The sequence below is a fragment of the Somniosus microcephalus genome, chromosome 1 (assembly GCF_052327205.1).
Source record: "Somniosus microcephalus isolate GS21.2 chromosome 1, FLI_Smic_1.0, whole genome shotgun sequence".
Taxonomy (NCBI): Eukaryota; Metazoa; Chordata; class Chondrichthyes; order Squaliformes; family Somniosidae; genus Somniosus; species Somniosus microcephalus.
The window spans coordinates 102297969-102322984 of NC_140987.1; the positions used below are offsets into that span (position 1 = coordinate 102297969).

The 25016-nt window shown below is 49.5% G+C and overlaps 1 protein-coding gene across 1 annotated transcript in view; it reads right to left on the minus strand.

The window, feature by feature from the left end:
- The window catches only part of fbn2 (fibrillin 2), a 487109-nt gene that overhangs the window by 333800 nt on the left and 128293 nt on the right, over positions 1-25016 (minus strand). The window contains exon 6 of the mRNA XM_085984430.1: positions 8768-8965. Within this exon, the coding sequence (XP_085840556.1) occupies positions 8768-8965 (198 nt within the window). The remainder of the gene's footprint in view (positions 1-8767; positions 8966-25016) is intronic.

Consider the following 25016-nt stretch of genomic DNA (forward strand, 5'->3'; position numbering starts at 1 on the left):
CTGGGTTATTCTTTTTACCTGTTTTTATTATTATCTATAATAAATGTAGAAAATGTTCTCATTGCTAAACATGGGAAAACTGTCCCCCAACTCACTTACAACAATACTTTCAAACTCTCAACTGTGTAGCCTTTAGCCCACCATTCGCCACAATACTTCTGCAGCTACTGGAAAGCATTTGGAAAGTCTCTACAGCACATCAGCATGAGCAGTAGGAATCTCCTGCTGTTTTGGGAAATATGAGACAATCAAATGAAACACCTCTGTAAAGATGTGTATGTGATCAGAACTCTACACTTCAGTTGCTTCTTACAAGCACTGGCTACATCTAAAATAAATAAAAGGCTAGATTGGTTCTCTGTGTAATGCATTTGACATATGCTACTCACATCTAGTGCATTAGTGCCTTAGTGTACAGGACTCCTCTGTGCGACTTACTAGAAAGAGAACGGCCTAGAAATTCAGTATAGCCACTTTTGGGGCGGTAAAGTCGGGCGGCCGCTAAAGTTTGCGCCCGCCGGAAAGTGGAGGCCACTTCGCCGATATTCAGTAGCTTTGGCCAAGGAGTTTGCTCGAGCGCTAAAACTGGTGATGCACGGCTATCTTTAGGCGCTAAGCCGGCGGTGCAGACTGATACCGCCGAGGCCGGGCGCAGCGCAGGTGCGGTCATGTCTTGATTGACAGCAGACACCCTGGCGCCGGCCAGCTCTTAAAGGGGGAAGGGTCGACTTGGTCTGCTGCCACGCCCTGGATACTGCAGCCCTCCAGCTAGGCCTAAACACTGCTGCTGGAGAGAAATAGCGCCAGGAAGGATGCAGAGGGCCCGTGAGCGAGCGCAGCACTTCTCTGCCCATGATTTAAAGGTGCTGGTTAGGGCTTTGGAGAGGAGACGCCATATCTTGTTCCCGGACAGTGGCAAGAAGCCTGCCACCAGGGTGTACAGGAGAGCCTGGAGGGATATCGCCCAGAGGGTCACAGCCACCTGCGATGTCCCCAGGACTGGTGTCCAATGCCGGAAAAAGTTTAACGACCTCACTCGGATTGTCAGGGTGAGTACCCTTTCCAGTGTCCTCCTCATCCTTGCATGTGCACCTCACATTATGGGCAAAGGGACCTCAAAGCCCTAATGGCCAGCCCTCATCCAGCAGCTATGGCACTGGCATGAACATCAATTGCACTTTCTGCACTTTACACACTGGCCAAGCTATTCCACCATGGGAGGCAGTGCATACAGCAACAGGGCACCACACTGGCCAAGCTATTCGACCATGGGAAGCAGTGCATACAGCAACAGGGCACCACACTGGCCAAGCTATTCGACCATGGGAGGCAGTGCACACAACAGGGCACCACACTGGCCAAGCTATTCGACCATGGGAGGCAGTGCACACAACAACAGGGCACCACACTGTACTTAGAGGCCGTCCTTTCTCTTGCAGGCCAAGCTGGCCCAGAATCTGAGGAGCCGGACTGTCACCGGGGGAGGCCGTCCCCAGTTCCAGCAGCTCAGTGACCTGGAGGAGCGCGTGAGTCGACTCATGGGTGGCCGGCTGATTGGCCTCGTTGCATGTGGAGATGCCGACCCTGTGCTGGGCCCCAATGGTAAGGACATGACCTTTTGGACCTCTCTCGTTCCCCTTGCGCTTCAGATCTACATCCTTTGCCACTGTCCGACCAATGCGCTGAATGCCACCACTCATGCCTCCCTCGCTGACGCCCTGTCCTCACTCTAAAGCTACTCTTGTGCCTTCCTGCTTTCAGCTGGTGAGGAGGAGGTCCCTGAAGCTGCCAGTGACAGTCCCTCGGAAGAGGAGGACGAGGAGGAGCAAGAGGAAGGCGGCCCCTCGGGGGAACCCTCATCCACGCCAGGGGATGGCAATGGAGGGGACACGTCTTCCCTGGAGGAGAGGCAGGGGGAAGTGTTGCAGGGGGGTGTAGCTCCTGTGCCCAGTGGCGTCCAGCCACGCGGGAAGGGTCGGGCAGCTCGGCTGCCTTCTCCCCAGAGGGGGGGAAGTGTTGCAGGGGAGTGTAGTTGCTGGGCCCAGTGGCGTCCAGCCACGCGGGAAGGGTCGGCCAGCTCGGCGGCCTTCTCCCCAGAGGGAGAGTCCGGCCTCCAGTCCAGAGACGGTCCTCGCCCAGGAGGTGCGCCTCCTCGATCAAATGTCCGCGGACTCGGATCGCCGGCACACGGAGTTCATGGGGGTTGTGGCACGGTTGCCTGAGGTCATCGAGTCCCTGGCTCATAGTGTGTCCAATTTCGGGGCCTCACAGGCCAGGGGTTTCGAACAACTCGGGGCAGCACAGGCCAGGGGTCTCGAACAATTCGGGGCAGCACAGGACGCGAGTCGCGCCGAATTGAGGGCAGCACAGGACGCGAGTCGGGCCGAATTCAGGGCAGCACAGGACGCGAGTCGGGACGACTTCAGGGCAGCACAGGCAGCGAGTGGCCAGTTGATCAGTGGTGCCGTGCAGTCACTGGCTGGTCTGATGCGGGCACAGACCAGGGCAGTACGGGCACTCACTGCTGCCACACTCGCTGTGTCAGGCAGGCATCGCCAGGGCACCCGCTGCGCTGCAGCAGCACAGCGGTCTGGCCTTCAGCAGATTGCTGCACTTGCTGCAGCGCCAGCCCGGCCGAGTGCCAGTGTCTCAGGTGAGCAGCGAGCGCCTGGCATCAGCCAGCTTGCCCCCATTGCTGCAGCCGCCACTGCCACTCCCCCAGCGAAGCTGCCACGAGCTGCTGGAGAGACTGATGCTGCCCAGCCACAGCTGCAGCAGTCAGCAGCCGGCCCCTCGAGGGCCAGAGCTCGTCTAGGCCGACCCCCAAGGGCATCTGCCGTCACACAATGTGCCCCTCAGGAGCCTTCCCCCAGCCTTGCAGCACCCACAGGGCCCAGGTTGAGGCGGAGCAGCAGGTCGGCCAGGGGCCGGAAAAGGCTGGACAAGGACTCGCCCTCTCGGCACACAAAGTAGAGTGTGTTGCCAAATGTTTTTTTATATGGGGGTGGTTGTGTTGTCTATGGGGGGGGTTGTTTTGGTAAGGCCGAGGATGAAGGCCATTTGGATGGAAAAGTTTTGTTATTCCTCCCCAGGTTGTGGGAGTGAGTCATGTGTTTGACTGTTTTTTGGGGGTGTTGTCTGTTTTTGGGTTTCATGTGGGAAGGGCCCTGAGTTTGTTCAATAAAGCTTTTTCTTTATTCAGCTTGTCCATGTGTGATGTTTGAAGTGGTTGTTGCGTTAACTGGCTGAGGGCTTGCGGAGCGGCTGCATTCATGTCCCTTCATTGCCACAAGCCATTCCCTGACAGGGGGCCTAGAAGTGTCATTCAATAAGCCGCCGACGGACGGCCCTTGGACCTTGTGGCTCCCTCCTGGGCTGGTACTCCTCCTCCTCCTCCTCCTGCTCCTCCTCCTGAGGTGGTGGTCCAACGTGAGGTGGCAGTGCCTGAGTCCTGCGGATAGCCAGGTTGTGCAGCATGCAGCAAACGACGACGAACTGGGAGACTCTATCCGGCGAATACTGCAGAGATCCGCCGGAGCGATCCAGGCAGCGGAACCGTTGCTTGAGGACGCCAATCGTTTGCTCTATGATGTTCCTTGTGGCTTGATGGCTTTTGTTGTATGCCTCCTCAGCAGGGGTCCTGGGCACGCGGAGCGGGGTCATGAGCCATGTACACAAAGGATAGCCTTTGTCCCTGATAAGCCATCCTCTTGGGGGAGGCTGTGCCTGGAACATGTCAGCCACAGTAGTCTGGCGCAGGATAAATGCATCGTGGCTGCTGCCTGGAAAGCGGGCATTGACAGCTAGGATGCGCTGCCTGTTGTCACACAGCAGCTGTACATTGAGGGAATGGTAGCCCTTCCGGTTGCGGTAATCCTCGGCATTGTCGATAGGTGCCCGCAAAGCCACATGCGTGCAGTCAATGGCGCCCTGCACCATGGGGAAGTCCGCGATCCTCGCAAATCCGACTGCACGCTGCTCCTGCCTCTCCAGGGTCATGGGGAAGGAGACGAATTGGTGTCTCCTTGTGAAAAGGGCATCGGTGACCTGCCGGATGCAGCGATGCACGGCGAACTGGGATATGTTGGCCATGTCCCCAGCAGCGGCTTGGAAGGAGCCGCTTGCCTAAAAGTTCAGAGCCACCGTGACCTTCACTTCCACCGACAGAGACGTCCTGCACATCAGCTGTGGACGCAGATCTCTGTGAAGCAGCTGGCAGATCTCTGCAACCACCTCCCTTCTGAAGCGCAGCCTCTTAACACACTGCGCGGCAGTCATGGTGAGATAGGACACCTGCTGGCGGTATTCCCTGAGTGGGTAAGGCCTACGTTGCCGACGCCTGATGCCCCCTCTGCGTCTAGGCATGGCTGCCCCTCTCACACAGCGTCTGCGAGCCCTTCGCACATAATGCTGGAACTGAGGGTTGGAACCCCATGCAGCCCCCATAATATACTTGCAAACAATGAAATCACAATGAGGCAAATTTCCAAGCTCTGGCCAGAAGCCAAAAATACCTCTCCTATGTTGGGCCAAATCAGTAAGGTCTCTTCCTTGGTCTCTGTCCAGAAATCCGTTGCACAAAAGTCATTGCAGCAAAATGGCTGGGCTTTATAGTTCAGTGTAAGTGCCCTTTAATTAGCACTCCCCGAGGCCCGCAGGGCCTCTGCTGCGTTCCACTTCACAGTTCTTAGCACCGCCACGCCCACATTGGGCGGGCGCGACTGAAGTTCCGGTTTGGGGCGCACAAAGGGCGTTGCACGACGAAATGACGTCATAAGCTGCGCGCGCAGCTGAGCGCGCGCAAACACTTTGCGCCGGCGCTAAATGTCTACTGAAGTTGGGCGTAGGCGCAGATCGCCCTGCGCCCGGCCGCTAAGTGCCTAGCGCTCGAGATCTACTCCTCCTAAGGCGCTAACGGCTGGCGCACGCAACTGAATTTCTAGGCCAACGTTTCATGGCCTCAATAAACCAACCACACAAGACCACTCAAAATGTGAGATTATTAGGCTGCAAGATGTTAATAGAATGCTTATAACGATGCAAGATGTTAACAGAATGTCCAGTAACTTAGTTCAGGATGATCACAGCAGAAATTGGAAATTATTTACACCTGAGACAGGGAAGTAGGAAAGGTGACAATATTAGCTTGGAAAATAAAAAAAGCATCTGAGAGGAAGGAACAATAGAGTTCATTAACCTTTAACACTAGTATTTGATAAGCTTACCTCCCACTGTTTCAACGTCTTTAGATATACCTATGTGTTCTGTTAAAATTAAAATACTGCATTTTGAGTGGATCAACAACACTTTTGTCTTCACCACTGAGCGGATAGAGAGTAGGATGTCGGGCATCCTTAGTCATTCATTAGCCCCATGCTCTCCAACGGGAGCTTGGGGGGTGGGGGGTGGAATTTAGGGATGGCAGGGGTAAAGTGAGTCTGTAAAAAGGGGGCTATGCTTCTCTGCATCATGGCATGCTCAATTCTTTTCAATGTTTTCAGTGTACTTCATTGTTTTCACTTTCCATATAACAAATTGAAAAGAAGGTTGAGTATGGGAGCCAAAGTGTCACACTTTCATTGAAAATCTGCAAGAAATGTGAAATTTCAAGATATTAAAAGAAATTTCTAGTTTATAGTAGATAACCAAAAAAGCATTTTGAAAGCCCTCCCAGTGATTTACTGAGTAAGTGTTATCCAATGGAAGCACTGAGCTGCTCTGATCAGAAGGTCTAAGGTTAAATTCCCAGTCTGCTCTGAGTTAGTTGATCTCACCTATGACAACAGTAATGCTAGAACTGGCCTCAGGGCAGGGGAAGAGGAAAATCGGTTAGAGTTCCTGCTCCTAATCATTATCCTGGAGCTGCCCTGCTGGAAAATGCATGTGTGTAGATGTTGTCTGAGGACATAATGGAGGTTTAATAGTCTGTCGACACTTAAGGGTGATTTTGTGAGGCTCTGTTTCCTGGTGCAGATTCTCGTTAGACAAGAGCTTGTGTCAGAAATAGGATTATAACTCAATAGGTAGCGCCTACAGCCCGCGTTCCCATCTAGTGAGGCTCCGTACTCACTTATCACTCCTATCCTTGCATCTCCCAACACAACGATTTCAAATTTTGTATCTTCATCTACAAATTTTTCCATGGCTTTGGTCCACTCTACACCTGCCAGCTACTCTAATTCTACGTTCCAGCTCACATCCTCCATTCTTCTGAGTCTGGATTATTGTGCATACCCTCACTTCTTCTGTTGAACCACTGAATTTTCAGCCACCATGGCCCTGCTCTCTGGAATTCTCTTCCTAAACTCCTCCATCTTGTTTCCTCTTTTCCCACCTTCAAAAGCCTCCTCAAAACTAATGTCTTCGGCCTCACCTAGATCATCTCCCCTAACTCTTCTCTAAATCCCCACTGGGTGTCTGGTTTTCTTCCCATCTCTCTGTGAAGTGCCTTAGAATGCTTTACTATCTTAAAAATGTTCTATAATTGTATATCATTGTTAATGCTGATTAACTACCAGACAAGGTTCACAGTGTACTCTATATATAATACATTTTTTCAACAATAACATTTTTAGGATTAGCATTCAGATTTAATTCTTCTTAAAAATATGCTTTGGGATGAAATTCTCAAAGAAATCTTTGCCATGCTAGTTAGTTTTCTCAGAGCCTTAGGTGTAAAAATAAAACTAACCTTACATTCCTTACTTTTGTGGAATTATGTGACATATTAGCTAGTGGAGTGTAGGTTTTCATCAGGCAGCAGATGGAAGCAATCTGAGATCAGTTTGTTAATTAGATCAAAAGGGGTTTTCTGAAGGTGCTTTTTTTTTGTAATTTTTGGGTTACAGTCCACACCTTTATTGAATAGCTAGCTCTTCTCAGGAAAATGATAACATCCTCCATCAATAATTAAAATTTGTAGCTTGTTTCGTCACTTCTGGCCATGGCCAGTGATTTGAGGAATAACATACTCAGCTTACTCGGTCACTCAGAATAATGACAGGTTACTATCTCCTTGGTAAGTATATTAGCCACAAAGATATTTTAATTCATTATTACTAAAATTCCAATTTATGGAATGCTGACGAATGGCACAATGGTGAGGAATGCCAGGGCGCCAATGCACTGTATCTGGAGTATCAGAATATGGCACAGCATCCCCATCCTTTTTATGCTGACTCCACAATTTCTGCTGCACTCCAACAGAGAGGTTATTCCTCACACAGAGGCAGAAAATTTGGAGGGAGACCCACTATGGGTATAATCTGAAGCAGCTGGTTATAGAGCAGAATTGCCAGAGCAGGTTACCTGAACAATTTGTTAGCTGGGAATGATGCCTGGTACAAATGGACCATGGTTGGAGAAATAATTAATGCTAATGCTTTTTAAAAAACTCATTTAATGTTGACTTTAAACATACATCACTTTAAAATGCAAATTAAATTTAAACTGATTCAATTTAGCATTATAATTTATTTTTAACGGAGGGGGTGTTCTCTTCTGCAGTAGGTGTCATTCCTAGCTGAGATGCTGTGCGGGGTTCTACTCCCAGGCATCTTTCATTTCACTTGAATTTCTAATTAAACCTTAACATTACAAAGCAGCCTTTCAACGGCTAGGAATAGAAAATTCTGCAAATACTCGGCAGGCCCATCAACATTTGAAGAGAAAAAAGAGAGGCTAATGTTCTGGGTGACGACCCTTTGTCAGAACAGTTCTACCAAAGAGTTCTGCTCTGATCTTGTGCAATTAGACTTGTTCTGTACTTCTAGCATTTTAATGGTTTTAATTTCAGATTTCCAGTGTTCATATTTGTTTATTTTTATTTCAGCCTTTAAATGAGCATGTTACTAGACAAAGTGTTAAATGGTGACATTCTAGAAGGATCAAAATCCAGAACAATCCAACTTTGTCCAATTTGGTTGAATAAAATAACTCTAAATTTTGGTCCAGTCAAAAGTGATTCAAAAGAAAAAAAACAGCAAATGCTGTAAATGTGAATTAAAAACACGAACTGCTGGAAATACACTGCAGACCCATCAGCATCTGAAAAGTGAAAAGATAGATTAGTGTTTCAGGTGTCGACCCAACAGTTCTAACAAAACGTGACTCAAAGTGATGCAAATATTCCGTCTATTGAAGGAAATGTCTCCCTGAATATGTAGGCATATACCTGAAGGTGCTGGGGAGCAAATATTCTCTGGGGAACTGGTCAGCTAATTTTTCAGGATTAGTGCCGAGCTGGCTCTATGTTGTGATTTGACAGCACAATCAGGATTTCTCTGTTAAGCAATGGCCTTCAAAACTCTTGTAACACCAAGTAAAACCAAGCGCTAGGATTATCTGCTACAAAGTCACCTAATGAGTTTAAATTACATTATTATATTATGTAACTGTAAGAACTTTTAAACTACTACATGCACGGTTGTTTTCTGTTACTTCTGGTGTTCTGGATTCCACTCCACAGAATCTGGAGAATTCAGAGCACTAGAAGTTAAGACAAATAGAACTATTTATTGGAAGCAACTCTGCATAACAGAAATATGGTAATAATATCGCAGTGAAGTGAGCAAAACAACTATTCAATATAGATTAAATTTATGCTGATACTTAAATTGCCAAGTTATTTTAACAGTGTAATCCATTACATTACAATAATTAAGCAAATATAAACACACTGATTTAGTATTTTCAACTGCGCAGAAATGTTAATGTCATCTTTAAACTTTAGAAATAATTACAGAGTTGATTATTCCACAAAATATACCTTGGCAAGCACCAGACCGGATATTGGGGATGAAACCACGGCGACAGGGGTGAGGTTGAGCAGGACAAATTTCACATGGATGGCCCCACGCACGGCCGACAGTAGCACAGCAAAGCGTTTTGGTGCAGACGATGCCACTGATCTGGCCCTGGCACATCTCGTTATTCACTTGGGTAAAGCAAGGGCCAGTCCGATAATCTGCCATTGGGAGAAACAAGAAACAATGCTGTTCAGTCATGATTACATATACAACATATATATATTTTTAGAGCACAGTCCTGACTTTCCACTTTACATTATAGATATGAGATACCCTGACTTGCTGATTGGGTGGACATGGGCATTGCTGTGATGCAGCCCCCGCCTCCCACCCCCCATGCTCATCACTAGTTGCCCTGAGAAGGTGGTGAAGCGATTTGATACAACTGAGTGGCTTGCTAGGCCACTTCGGCAGGCAGTTAAGAGTGAATCACATTGGTGTGGGACTGGAGTCACATATAGGCCTGACCGGGTAAGGACAGCAAGTGGCCTGACCAGGTAAGGACAGCAAGTTTCCTTCCCTATTAGTGAACATGTTGGGTGACATGAATCAGTCATTCATGAAAGAAAGATTTATGAAATAATACTGAGCGGCCTGCGGGTGGCGCTATCCAGGGAGAGTATAAATACTCGGGCACGGGCCCAGCTTGCACAGGACATTCTTAACAGGAACTAGTGAAGGACACAACTAGACCTCCATGTTGTAAAACAGTTGATTAAAGCTTTGTTTAACGCTTAGACCAAGTGCCTAGTAGTTTTCTTACATCATTGGGTTTTTATGACAATCCAACAGCTTCATGGTACTTTTACTGATACCAGTTTTTTGTTTCCAGATATTTTTAACTGAATTCAAAGTCTGCCATGGTGGGATTTGAACACCTGTTCTCTGGATTATTAGACCAGGCTTCTGATTTACTCGTCTAATGACATAACCACTGCCCTGGCATACCCGTGTTCATGAATTGCAATTTGTGACAACAGTTCCTTGAACAAATCCAGGTTATGTGTACTTTTGACTGCAGATTCTAGAGTAACAGAAGTTGTGGACTATTGGCCTTCCCAAATCAGATAAATTTGAATGTAAACCCATAGAAATATGTATGATGCTAATGTAATCGCAAAAGCTGAAAATGGCAGTGTCACAAAAAGGATGAAAATTAAGTATGAAACGCAATGTGGCAATCTCTACGTCAGTTGAATTGAATGTATTCTAATGGCTTATAATACTTAAATGAAGCTCTTACCTATTTTCAGTGAGAGCTTCCGAACCCCAAATCCCACCCAACTGGAGGTTGTCAGGATTTGCAATGCAGGTGGAGATCAAGGCATCTAAAATATCTGCCTTTACTTCCAGTTCGCTTTACTAAGTTGACACTAAAGCAAGTGCTAATTGTGTTTCCGTGCATGCATCTTGTAGGACAATTCACATGCAAAGTAGTTCAAATTTTGTACCTCTTCAAATGCCCGGTGTTTATGTAGTTTAGCTACCACTCTGCCCTGGTAGTTTTTTTGAAAAGTATATAGCGTACTCTCAAAGAAAAAATCCAGTCAACTATTTTAAACTTCATACTCTTGTGCTATGGGGCTTGGGACATTAAGGTGGACAATTTCCTCTGTGTACTATGTATAGTGATGTCATAAACACATTCTTTATAAACACATTTATGATTTATTTACAAATAGCGCACAAAGGAAATCTTCCTATTAAGTGACTTCTTTTTCACCAGTAGCAATGCCAGTTTGGAAAAGAAAGGGGAAGGACAACACCAGAATGACGCTTATTTTCTGCAGTTGTACTAGAAAACTTTCCTCAGCATTTTGGCTCATAAACAAAAAAATAATATCTACTTTCTGTATGAGCCAAATTTCCTGGAAAGTCAGCCGTTTTTATTAAAATAGTGCAAGCAGGCCACAGTGATGTCAGTCATTCCAGACCATTTTGATCGAAGATGCTTGGAATCCCTGGTAGTAAAATATGAAATGTAACCTGCCTGATTTTCCATAATACAACAGCATGTGGTTCAGACACCGCAGCATGTGGCTTAGGAAAGGATTATGAGTTATGAATAGAGTTGAGTTTGAATAGGATAAAGTTCCCTCTTATGTATTTTTGTAAAGTGTTTATTATTACTTTCACTCCTCTCTTTCCTACAGATTTCATGAGCTACAGCCTACAGTCTAAGAACCAGAGGCGACATGAGGAAAAACTTTTTTATGCAACAAGTGGTTAGGATTTGGAATGCACTGCCTGATAGGGTGATGGAAACAGATTCAATAGTAGCCTTCAAAAGGGAATTGGATAAATACTTGATGGAGAAAAAATTGAAGGGATACGGGCAAAGAGCAGGGGAGTGGGACTAATTGGATTGCTCTTTGAAAGAGCCAGCGCAGACTCAATGGGCTGAATGGCCTCCTTCTACGCTGTACTATTCTATGATTCTATCCTTGTTCAATTCAAGTTATCTGATAAATCAAGATCTTTTAAGCACTAAATTTCCACTTGACCATGTTATTCACATTGCTTAATTCAAATTATTGGATAATTACTTTTTTTAATTGCCAAAAAGCCTTCCAATTATCAGTAGGCTGCATTTATAGACTTTGAGCATATGTAATTACAGGTATATGGGTTTTTTTGCCCTATAGATACACATTTAAAATAATGGGAAGCTACCAGCAATTTGCTGTAGGCTACAACTATTTCTCTGCACACACACACTAACACACACATGTGCACACACACAATTATACGTTAACGTCAGCAAAGAAAGACAGTAGAAGGACATGTCTAAACTTCAATTTAATATCATAATTGTATGTCTTTTAAAACAAAAAAAACAAACTGAACCATACTGAGCCTTCAACAGTCTAGGATATAGAAATCTTTGCATGTGGTTTTATTAACTAATTCCCATTGAAGGTTTATGCAGGTGTCATGTAGCTTCAGGGAAATAATATACTATTTTTCATAGTGAAATCAATGACAGCTTTGTTGCTATTTAGGCAAGAAAGTTAAATACCAAGAAACACAGCTGTGCAGAAGGGAGAAAGCTGCCCACATTACTGAGAAAAGGGTTGTAATTTACTGGTTTGATAAAATATACTATAAGAACTACATCCTCCAGAAAACAACCTCTTGGTATGTTATAACCAAAAGCATCACACATGAGGGGAGATTTTCTTGGGTCTGCGCCCAGACACACTGGCTTGTCTGGGTGCAGTGAATATCAGAAAATCAGCTGGGTCAGAGTGCATGCTTGTAAAGGTACCTGCCAATTTACCAATTACCATATACCAATAGTGGAGGAAAATCAGGCAGGTTCCTTTACAGGCATGCACTCGGATCTGCCCGATTTTCCAGTATTTGTTGCACCCAAGCAATCCATTCCATCTGGATGCAAAATTAGGAAAATCTCCACTATGTTTTTTTAAAGTCACAAAGTATTTATTATCCCAAGCATGACAACTGTTGGAGAAAGCAAGACAAAACACAAAGATGTGTATTGTTAATGAATAACGGAAACCAGCATTACCATGAACTCAGTGTCACTTCTTCTGTTTATACAACCACCAGCCGTTAAATGTGGACTGTGGTCTTAATCGTTTCTTCTTTGTTATTTTTTAGAAAAAGCTAGTCCAGAGTATAAAATGGTGTTCCCTTCTTTATATTTAAGTTACCTTTTGCAAAGAATAGCAAACAACGGAAAATATGGGGGAAAAATTCAGTATCACCATGTTTGGGACGCGATTATCGGCCGTGCGCAAAGTTTAGCGCCTGGCGCTAATTATCGCCTTCGACGGCAAGCTTGGCTTTTATCGCCCCTGGAGGTGATTGGGGCGCTAAGTCAGGCGCTACACACCTCTCTTAAGGCGCAAAGGCCGAGGAGCGAGGCGGTACCTCAGAGCGCTGGCGCAGCGCAGGTGCTGTCAGTTAGTGATTGAACACCGACACACTGGCGCCAGACAGTTCTTAAAGGGGAGGGTCGATCTTGCTCTCCAGCCACACCCTGCTCATTGGAGCCTTGAATCTTGGCCTGGTGAGACCTGTGCCTAAATCTTGCAGCCAAGGACTATGGAGAGGGCCAGGGAGCGAGCACAGCCCTTCAGCGAGCAGGCCTTGGAGGCTCTGGTTGGTGCGGTGGAGCACAGAAGATCAATACTGTACCCAGAGAGTGGCAGGAGGCCTTTGCCACGCGATTACAGAAGAGTGTGGAGGGAGGTGGCACAGAGCGTCTCCTCCAGGAGCATGGTGCCCAGGACCCATATAGAATGTAGAAAAAAGTTCAACGACCTCACTCGGGTCATCAGGGTGAGTGGCTTTTTTTCAATACCTCTCCATCCCTCCATCTCAAACTCACTCTATGGCCAGAGGGTTTTAAAACCCCAATGCCCAACACTCATCCAACACCTATGGCCCTCTCATGAAATACACATGCACATTCAACACTTTGCATACACTAAGAGCTATTCACCTATGGGAGGCACATCAGGCAAGACCATGGCTGCATTCAGTAAGGGCTATTCACCTATGGGAGGCACATCAGGCAAGACCATGGCTGCATTCAGTAAGGGCTATTCACCAAGGGAGGCACATCAGGCAAGACCATGGCTGCATTCAGTAAGGGCTATTCACCTATGGGAGGCACATCAGGCAAGACCATGGCTGTATATTTACTCAGACGCCGTCCTTTTCCTTGCAGGCCAAGCTATCTCATAATAAGAGACAGCAGCAACGAACGGGTGGAGGGCGGCCTCAGCTGCAACCCCTCAGCGATCTTAAGGAGCATGTCCACAGCATTGTGGCAAGCCGGGTGATCGATCCCGTCGCCACTGGAGAAGCCGACTCCGTTCTGGACAGCAATGGTAAGGTCATCAGCTTTTTGTCCTCTCTCCTTCCACTTGTACCTCAGAATACCAGCCTTTGACACTTTCAATCCAACTTACTAAATCGCTGCACTCATTCCTCCCTTACTGCCACCCTGTCCTCATGCTAAAGCCACTCTTGTACCTCCCTGCTTTCAGATGGTGATTCACCAGCTGAGGAGACAGTCCCTCAAGCTGCCAGTGGGAGTGAAGCTGCAGGCGAGGAGGATGATGAAGCCGGAGCATCAGCGCCACCCTCTCCCGAGGAAGCCCATGGTCACACTGGGAATACGCCTTCCCTGGAGGGGAGCAGGGGGAAGGGTCTGATGAGGATGAAGCTCCAGGACCCAGTGGGCTGCAGCAACACGATGGGGGTAGGGAAGCTCGGGGGCCTTCTCCCCGGAGGGAGAGTATGCCAGCGAGTCCTACTGCACTGGACACAGAGGAGGAGCGGCTGAACGCTGAAATGAACACCCAGGCGGTGGACATGCACACTGAGCTCATGGGTGCAGTGGGAAGGGTGCCTGAATGCATTGAATCACTGGCAAGGAGTGTGGAGCACTTCGCTGTAGCACAGGCAGATGCCACGCATATATTTAGTGCTGCAATTCAATCACTGGCTGCCATGACCCCATCTCTGACTGCTCTCATGCAGACTCAGATTGATGCCACGCGAACACTGACTGCTGCCATCCTCGCTGGTTCGGACACATTTCCCCGGGGCTCTCACCGCGACGCAACAGGCCAGCAATCTTTGCTCCAGCAGATTGCTCCAGATGCTGAAGTGCTGCCCCGTATGAGTGCCAGTGTGTCGGTCGACCAGGGAGTTGCTGTCGTCTCTCAAGATGACAGCATTCCTGCTGCCACCACTGTCACTTCTGCACTGCACTTGCCACCGCCTGTAAGACAGACTGCTGCCACCCATGCAGAGTTGGTGCAGTCTGCAACCAGGTCCTCCAGGCCCAGAGCTGGTCGAGGCCGTCCTTCAAGGGCATCTGCAGTCTCAGGTTCTGACAATCAGCAGCCTTCCACCAGCCTTGCTGCAGCCACTGGGGTCCCATTACGGAGGAGCAGTAGGGTGGGAAGGGGGGGAGTGCGCAAGGGAAGGAGATCACCCTCGAAGGGCAAAAAGTAGGAGGTGTGACAAAATGTTGGTCATTTTTTTTATTAAAGGCCAAGGTTCATGGTCAAACTTTTGTTTAGTGTTTTGGACATTATCTCCAGGTTGTGAGAACCAGTTATGTTAATGACTGTTTTTTTGTGTTTCTTTATATTAGTTTGTCATGAGGAAATGACACACACAGAGTTTGTAAAATAAGTAAGTTCTTGTATTCAAAATGTACATGTTTGGTCTTTGCAATCATTGCTGCCTTGGCCGGCTTAGGGTTTGCGGGTTGGTTTAATTCATGTTGTTCTCAATGGCAGAAGCCATTTCCTCAGCAGTGGCCTAGAAGCGGCTTGCTATCAGCCGTTGACGGACGGCCCTTCCAGTTTCTACATTGTGGGCCTCCCTCCCACCTTGGTGCTGCTGATGCTCATCCTCCTCCTCTTCCTCCGCCTCCTCTGGTGGTGCTCCAAGACCTGGTAGCATTGGCTGGGTCCTGAGGATTGCCAGGTTATACAGCATGCAGCACACAACAAAGTGGGAGACTCGCTCAGGCGAGTACTGAAGGGCTCCTCCAGAATGGTCCAGACAGCGGAACCGTTGCTTGAGCCCGCCAATTGTGTGCTCAACGATGTTCCTGGTAGCTTGATGGTTCTCGTTGTACTGCAGCTCAGCAGGGGTATTGGGCGTACGGAGCGGTGTCATCAGCCAGGTGCACAGTGGATATCCCTTGTCCCCGAGAAGCCAACTGTTAAGTCTGTGTGTTCCAGTTATGGTTAATATGAATCACTGCACACATTGAAAACAAACAGTTCCAGCATATAAATAACAAGACCACTCGGAGTTTCAAGGTAGGACAACCAGTGTTGGCCAGGGACTATGGAAACGAGAAATGGCAATCTGGAACAATTCGGGCCAGACAAGGACCCCTGATGTACACGGTAGATGTTGGTAAAAATGTAATACGGCGTCATGCTGACCAACTGGTGGAATCGAGAACAAGGGTCGAACCCATGGTTACGACGGAGACAACCGTGGAAGAAGTTAGTGAACCTGAAGCATCTACCTCGGCAGTGAATGTACCTGATGATGATGTCCAAGACATAAGAGACCAACTAGAGGAGTCACCTCAGCAACAAGAATCAGAGACCCCTGAAAGGCGTTATCCAACTCGAATCAGGAGGCCTCCTGAGAGACTGAACCTTTGAACTCTATCTGATATTGATGTGCCCCTAGGAAAAGGGACCATCTCTGGAGTCTCTGTGCTGTCATCACCGACACACCCTTCTTAGGGTTAAAAATGGATACCAACGGCTGATGGTCTGTCAGAAGCGTAAACTTTTGGCCCTGCAGGTAATGATTAAACTTCTTTACTCCCCACACAAGGCTGAGAGCCTCCCTATCTATCTGAGCATAGTTGCGCTTAGCGGAGGTCAATGATCTGGATGCGAACGCAACTGGCCTTTCCGTGCCATTTGGCAACTTGTGTGAGAGTACTGCCCCAATACCATATGGAGAAGCATCACAAGCCAAACGAATAGGCAGTGTTGGGTTGAAGTGAGCCAACACTTCCTCTGAGGTTATCAATTCCTTGCTTTTGCGAAAGGCCTTCTTACAGTCCTCGCTCCACTCCCATGGTACTCCCTTCTGCAAAAGAGCGTTCAGCGGGTGCAGTACCGTGGATAAATTTGGCAGAAACTTATGGTAATAGTTAATCAATCCTAGGAACGACCTCAACTGAGATACATTAACCGGAGCGGGAGCCTTCACAACCGCTTCGATCTTGTCAGGAGACTTATGAAGTCCCTCCTGGTCAATGACATGGCCACAGTACGAGATCCGCTTCTGAAAGAACTCACATTTCTGCCGATTAACTCGAAGTCCATATTCTTTCAATCTGGTGAGCACCAGTTCCAAGTTTGCAAGGTGTTCCTCGTCATCATCTCCTGTAATCAGAATATCGTCCAGGTAACATTGTGTACCTGGAATTCCCTGTAATACCTGCTCCATGGCCCTCTGCCAAATTGCTGGAGCCGATGCCACTCCAAAAGTAAGTCTATTATACCGGTACAAGCCTCTATGCGTGTTGATCGTGAGGTACTGGCGTGACTCTTCCTCAACTTCCATCTGTAAGTACGCCTGCGCCAGGTCTATCTTGGTGAAGTGTTTCCCGCCCGACAATGAAGCGAAGATATCCTCAATCTGCGGAAGCGGATACTGCACCGTGTGAAGCACCGGATTAACAGTGATCTTGAAATCTCCACAGATGCGAACCTTCCCTGGTTCTCCCGGCTTGTTGCTCGAAGGACGTTTCATCACGGGAACAATGGGTGTAGCCCACTCACTCCAGTCTACCTTAGAAAGTACTCCTGAACGTTCTAGCGCTTCCAGCTCCGCTTCCACAGCAGGTCGTATCGCATAGGGTACCGGTCTGGCTTTGAAAAATTTTGGTTGTGCATGTTCTTCAATCTTGATGTTTGCCGTAATTGCTCTCAGTGTTCCCAGTCCCTGCTGGAACACCTCTTTAGCATCGTCCAATATTCTGGACAATCGTTTAGGTTTGACATCTGTTTCCCTCGCATCTACCGTTAGTGCTTTTAAGGAATGCCAGTCCATATTCATTTTTCTAATCCACTCCCGTCCCAGTAGTGGTGGACCTCCTTCAGGTAGCACATATAAGTCCATTCCTCGGCTTTCTTTGCCCTTGTGGACCACCTTTACCTCTATCTTTCCGATGGGGTATACTCTTTACCCCGTGTATGTTTTTAATACAATCTCCGTATCCCGTAGGGGAATATGTTGGAATAACCTTTTGTAATCTTTCTTATTCATGACCGTCAATGCCGATCCTGTGTCCAATTCCATCTTCACTTGGACTCCTGCTATCTGAAGTGTGACCCAAATTGTCTGGAGGTCTGCTTCCTTACCAACGTTGTGTACTCTTAAGCTACCCAGTTCATTACTGCTGGCGTCTGAATCTGACTTCTGTTCGTTCGAACTGTTCTCTGTCACCTTGTGTACCTTTCTGTACTTTCCCTGCGGTGACTTTTTGTTGCTGGTCTTCTCTCCTGACCGGCATACTTTAGCTATGTGACCAAGCCTGCCACATTTTCTGCATTCCTTATTTTTGAACCAGCACTGGTTCTGATCGTGCGTTGTCTTTCCACAACGATAACATTTTACTGTACCCAAGACCATTTGATTTGTGCTGAGTTCCGGTGACCGTAGCTGCATTACTGCCGTGCCTCTCGCTGCGGCTTCGTGCGATGCTGCCATAGCGACAGCTTTATCAAGCGTCAGCTCATTCTCCTCAAGCAGTCGCTTTTGTGTCTCTTCTTTTAACAATCCACACACAAATTTATCTCTTAGCGCATCTGTTAGTCCTGTTCCAAACTGACAGTACTTTGCTAGCTTACGCAATTCAATTAAAAATTCAGCATTGCTTTCATCTTTCAGCTGCTTTCTGCTGTAAAATTTAAATCGTTCCGCTAGCATCAGCGGCGTGGGGCTTAAATGATTTTTCAGGTCGGTAACAATATCCGCGAAAGTCTTATCCGCCGGTTTCTCTGGTGATAGAAGGTGTTTCAATTGCCCGTATGTCTTCGCACCCATTAAGTTTAATAAGGTTAGTGCTTTATCCTCATCTGATATCTTATTTGCTTTACAATAAACTTCTATGCGTTCTACATACGTGGCCCAATCTTCAACATCGGCATCGAAATCGTTGATGTTACCACGCTTAGGCATCCTTGCAACCTTCTTGAGAAACAAAAAAAAAATTTCTTTTCTTTTTTTTTCCTTTTATTTTAAAATGGCGGTTTCCTGCGCTTGTCTTCTTCCCCCGCCTACGAAAATGGCGGCTTCCCGCGTTTGCCTTTCTCCCCCGCTGGCTGTAATGGCGATTGCCGTATTGCTGCCATTCGCGCCTCCCCAGCGGTTCTCAATTCGTGCCTCCCAGCCCCTCTTGCAGTCCGGTCCTTTCCACCGGCTACGGCTGAGTTCTCCGCGGTTGTTTTATTTTCTCCCGCGCCTTACGCTGTCCCGGTCGCTGTGCCTCGCAGCCTCGGTAGCTGCCCGGCCTTTTTCACCGGTTGCGGTCGAGCTCTCTCTCGACGCTGTTGCGTCTCCCAGCCCGCTTGCAGCCCGGTCTTTTACACCGGCTGCATTTGCATTCACCGCGGCTCCCGTGCCTTACGCTGCCCCAGTCTCAGCGCCTCTGGCCCCGACTTCTGTCCAGCTCTTTTCCCCGGCCGTGGTCGAGTTCTCCGCCCTTATATCCTCCGTTTTCCCTCCCCTACTCCACAGCCAATGTGGCCGACTTGCTGATCGTCGCTGATCGGCTTACCCACCACCGTGGTAGAAGGGATGATCACTGCCTGTTGCTGATGGAAGGCTTCGTGTCAGGATTCTTCCTTTGCTCTTCAGACCCGAGTCTTTTCTCAGCAGGATGATGAGGGCGGATGCCTCTTCTCGACGCCCGTTAAACTGCCTTGGATGTATCTCTGCCGCAGGGTAAGATCGTACTCGTCGCCACTGTTAAGTCTGTGTGTTCCAGTTATGGTTAATATGAATCACTGCACACAGACCACAAGAATAACTTTAACAGGTCTTTACTAGTCGAAGGTCAGGGCTGAACTACTCAGCAAATTACTACACAGCACTTATATACCGGTGTGGTCACCACCGGTATTACCGTATACAGCAGCCAGAGAAAGTAGTACATCTCTTAAGGTGGAACAGGTTTAAGTTCTCTTAAGGTGGAACAAGTTACATACACCACACCAACCACCTGGGTGATGCGGTGCCTGGAAAAGTTCTGCCACAGTAGTCTGGCACAGGAAGTATGCATCGTGGCTGCTGCCAGGATAACAGGCATTGACAGCGAGTATCAGCTGCCTGTAGTCACAGACCAACTGCACGTTTAAGGAATGGAACCCCTTTCGGTTGTGGACATCCTCTGCATTCTCATGCGGAGCACGCAAAGCCACATGCGTGCAGTCAATGGCGCCCTGCACCAAGGGGGAGCCCGCTATCCTCGCAAAGCCCATAGCGCGTTCATGCTGCTTGTCCGGGGTCATGGGGAAAGAGATGTACTCTCGTCTCCTTTTATAGAGGGCATTTGTGACCTGACGGATGCAGCAATGGACCGCGAACTGGGAGATATTGGCGATGTCCCCAGTAGCTGATTGAAATGAGCCGGTGGCATAAAAGTTCAGAGCCATTGTTATCTTCACTGCCACCAACAGAGACATCCTGCTCCTCAGTTGAGGCTGCAGATCTGGCTGCAGCAGGTGGCAGAGCTCAGTGACCACCTCCTTGCTGAAGCGCAGCTTTCGCAAACACAGCTCCTCAGACATATTAATGTATGAGAATTGTTGGCGAAATACTCTGGGAGGGTAAGGTCTCCTGTACAGAGGCCTGTTGGCCCTCCTCCATCTGGCCATGATTGCCACTCTCTCTCTGCGTCTCTGTGGCCTCTGAATCTGCTGGCGCAGGACGACGCCCCCAATTAGTGCAGCCCCCATAGTCTCTTGGCAATCAAAGTAATGAAGGTCAAAAACCAAAGTATCTGCAAAGTTGTGGTCAGAAGCCAAAACTACTTCAAACAGCGTTGACTCAATGCAGAAGTCTCTCTTTCCCTCTCTCAAAATCTCTCTCCTCTCTCTCTCAGAACGAGTGGTGCAAAAATGTTTACCACTGAATAAGCCAAGAAGAGGCCCCCTTTAAATAGCGTCCCCCCCCCGCCCCCCCCCAGCGCCACAGCGACTGGGAAGTGTTCCAGCCTACATGTCTGTGGTAAACCACTGTTTGTATTCCTGTTTGTCCTGTTTGTATTCCACTGTGCACATGCCTGGACATGCCTCGGCTGACTCCTCCCACAGGTCCTAGTATAAAGGTGACTGCTCCCCAGCCCTTTGTATCCTGGACCGGTCGACCACGCGAGGCAGACCTCCATTCTGTTGTTAATAAAAGCCTTTAGTTACTCTTCTAACTCTCAGTCTTTTATGAGTAATTGATAGCGCATCAATTTTATTAACAACATTTTTATAATGGAGAAGATCCTCACACCAGCATGCCTGGACTTAGATCATCGGGAGGCGGACTCATCCACCAAGTTTACTCACTGGCTTAAGTGTTTCGAAAAATTCCTGACCGCCTCCGCAGCAATCAAATCGGACGAGGACAAACTGGGTGTCCTGACCTCCAAAGTGAACCACCGAGTGTACTCGGTCATCCAAGACGCGACCTCGTACGCGGGCGCCATCAAGCTCCTCAAGGACCAGTACACGCGCCCAGTGAACGAAGTGTACGCCAGGCACCTCCTGGGGAGTCGTAAACAACAACCTGGGGAATCAACCGTGGAATACCTTCAGGCACTGTCTGTGCTTGGCCGGGCCTGTGGTTGTAAGGATGTAAAGGCCGCCGTGTACACAGAGGAACTTATCCGGGACGCTTTTGTAGCGGGCCACAGATCCAATTACACCCGACAGCTACTGTTGGAGCAGAGTAACCTCGACCTCAACAAGGCCTCTGAACTCGCACTATCGTTGGATGCAGCCTACCAGGGCATGGATGCCTACTCCTCTGCACCGTGGACGCCGCGGGGAATGACAGCCTGGGACACGGTAGGACCGCCTCATAGCGCCGTGCCACCCCAGCCACACCCCAACAACGGCCCAACTACCGCAGCAGTGTCCCAAGGCCAGACAGCAGTGCCCCAAGGCCAGAAATGCTACTTCTGTGGCCAGGCAAAACACCCCAGAGCGCGCTGCCCGGCGAAAAACGCGATCTGCTCGGGCTGCGGGAAGAAGGGACACTACGCTAGCGTCTGCAGGGCCAAAGCCACCCCGAACCCCAGCAGCGCCGCGTGTGGGCCATGCGGGCCGCCATCTTGGACCTCCCCGGCCATGTGCGAATCACCGGTACAGCAGCCATTTTGGACGCCTCCAGCCACATGGGGATCATGGACGCCGCCATCTTGGACGACAGCCGGGACGCAGCAGGCCCCCGACACCGCCTCATCTGATACCCGCAGCGACACACCGACCCCTACGCTGGCATCCGTTACACTGGACCAAGCGAGACCGCACCAACTGGCCAGTTCCACAATGGACATTAAGGTAAATGGTCACGATACAATCTGCCTTTTTGACTCTGGGAGCACGGAGAGCTTCATCCACCCCGACACGGTGCGGCGTTGCTCTCTCCCAGTCCTGCCTGCGCAACAGCGGATTTCTATGGCCTCCGAGTCCCAGTCGGCGGACATCGGCGGCTACTGCGTGGTGACACTCGTAGTAGACGGGACCGTGTACGATCATTTTAAACTTCTGGTCCTGCCTGACCTCTGCGCTGCCGTCCTGCTGGGGTTAGATTTTCAGTGCCACCTTAAAAGTGTTACGATGGCGTACGGTGGACCCCTACCCCCACTCACAGTCCGCAGCCAGCAGCTTCCAAATTGCCCGCCGCGCACCAGGTGCAACCTCTCCACACTCAGAGTCACCCCCCCACCACTGTTTGCTAACCTCACCCCCGACTGTAAGCCTATCGCCACAAAGAGCAGGCGATACAGTGCCGGGGACAGGGTTTTCATTAAAACCGAAGTGGAGCGGCTCCTGAAAGAAGGGATTATTGAGGGCAGCACCAGCCCCTGGCGAGCCCAGGTTGTGGTCGTTAAGACCGGCGAGAAGCAGCGCCTGGTCATCGACTACAGCCAGACAATAAATCGCTACACCCTGCTGGACGCCTACCCACTCCCCAGTATAGCCGATATGGTCAACCAGATCGCGCAGTACCGCGTCTTCTCAACCATTGACCTGAAATCAGCGTACCACCAGCTCCCCATCCGCCCTGAGGACCGCCAGTACACTGCCTTTGAGGCAAACGGCCGCCTCTATCACTTCCTTAGGGTTCCCTTTGGCGTCACCAACGGGGTCTCCGTCTTCCAAAGGGAGATGGACCGGATGGTAGATCAAAATGCGTTGCAGGCCACTTTCCCATATCTGGACAATGTGACCATCTGCGGCCGTGACTTGCAGGACCATGACGCAAACCTCGAAAAATTCCTCCGCACCGCCCAACTCCTAAACCTGACATATAACAAGGAGAAGTGCATATTCCGCACAAACCGCCTCGCCATCCTTGGCTGTGTTGTGGAACACGGAGTCATCGGCCCCGACCCCGACCGGATGCGTCCCCTTATGGAACTTCCACTGCCCCACTGCCTCAAGGCCCTGAAGAGGTGCCTAGGGTTTTTCTCCTATTACGCCCAGTGGGTCCCCTACTATGCGGACAAGGCCCGTCCGCTGATCAAGTCCACCTCTTTTCCCTTGACGGCAGAGGCCCGCTTAGCCTTCCACCGTATCAAGGAGGACATTGCCAAAGCCACCATGCACGCAGTGGACGAATCCATCCCCTTCCAGGTGGAAAGCGACGCGTCCGACTTTGCCCTGGCCGCTACCCTCAATCAGGCGGGGAGACCCGTGGCCTTCTTTTCACGAACCCTCCAAGGCCCGGAGACCAGACACTCCGCTGTTGAGAAGGAGGCCCAGGCGATTGTGGAGGCTGTGCGTCATTGGAGGCACTACCTGGCCGGAAAACGATTTACCCTGCTCACTGACCAGCGTTCAGTTGCTTTTATGTTTAACAACAAGCAGAGGGGCAAAATCAAAAATGACAAGATCTTGAGGTGGAGAATCGAACTTTCCACCTACAACTACGAGATCTTGTACCAGCCCGGGAAGCTAAATGAACCCCCGGATGCGCTATCGCGTGGCACCTGCGCCAGCGCGCAGATCGATAGACTGCGGGCCCTCCACAATGACCTCTGCCACCCGGGGGTCACCAGGTTCTTCCACCTCATCAAGGCCCGCAACCTGCCTTACTCTATTGAGGAGGTCAGGACCATGACCAGGAACTGCCAAGTCTGCGCTGAGTGCAAACCGCACTTTTATAGACCAGACAGGGCCCACCTGATAAAAGCCACTCGCCCCTTCGAGCGCCTGAGCGTTGATTTTAAAGGGCCTCTCCCCTCCTCCGACCGCAATGTGTACTTCCTCAATATTATTGATGAGTACTCCCGTTTCCCGTTCGCCTTCCCCTGCCCGGACATGACCAGTGCCACGGTCATTAAATGTCTGAACAACCTCTTCACCCTGTTTGGCTTCCCCAGCTATATCCATAGCGACCGGGGCTCATCGTTTATGAGCGACGAACTCCGTCAGTACCTGCTAACTAGGGGTATTGCCACAAGCAGGACCACCGGTTACAACCCCCGGGGGAACGGACAGGTGGAAAGAGAAAATGCGACAGTTTGGAAGGCCGTCCTGCTAGCCTTAAAGTCTAGGGGCCTTCCAACCTCCCGCTGGCAGGATGTGCTCCCCGATGCGCTCCACTCTATTCGGTCACTGCTCTGCACTGCCACTAACGCCACCCCTCATGAGAAAATGTTTGTCTTCCCAAGGAAGTCCACATCGGGGACATCGCTACCGCCATGGCTGACGTCCCCAGGGCCGGTCCTACTGAGAAGACACGTGAGGACCCATAAAACGGACCCCCTGGTCGAGAGGGTCGACCTCCTCCACGCCAACCCCCAGTATGCTTACATCGCATACCCGGACGGGCGGGAGGACACAGTCTCCATAAGAGACCTAGCACCCTCGGGGGCCGCAGTAACCCACTACCCACCCCCCCCATGATCCGATATCCAGCCCCAGCAGGCGGCAGGCCTGGGCCCCGCGACCCGCTCGACATCTACGAGGACGACACGCCTGTGCCACAGCCTACACTGGACTCGACGCCGGAAGCTTCACTACCCCTGCCGTCGCCACGCCGATCACAGCGGCAGACAAGACCTCCGGAGAGACTCCAATACACTAACTTTTAATATACTTCACCCCGCCGGACTCAATTTTAAACAAGGGGTGAATGTGGTAAACCACTGTTTGTATTCCTGTTTGTCCTGTTTGTATTCCACTGTGCACATGCCTGGACATGCCTCGGCTGACTCCTCCCACAGGTCCTAGTATAAAGGTGACTGCTCCCCAGCCCTTTGTATCCTGGACCGGTCGACCACGCGAGGCAGACCTCCATTCTGTTGTTAATAAAAGCCTTTAGTTACTCTTCTAACTCTCAGTCTTTTATGAGTAATGTCGTTGGTTGCGCCAGGCGAAAGGAGGGGGGCGCCACTCAATTTCCATTCCGGGGCGTCACAAGGGCGTTGCACGCTCGAATGACGTCAAGATT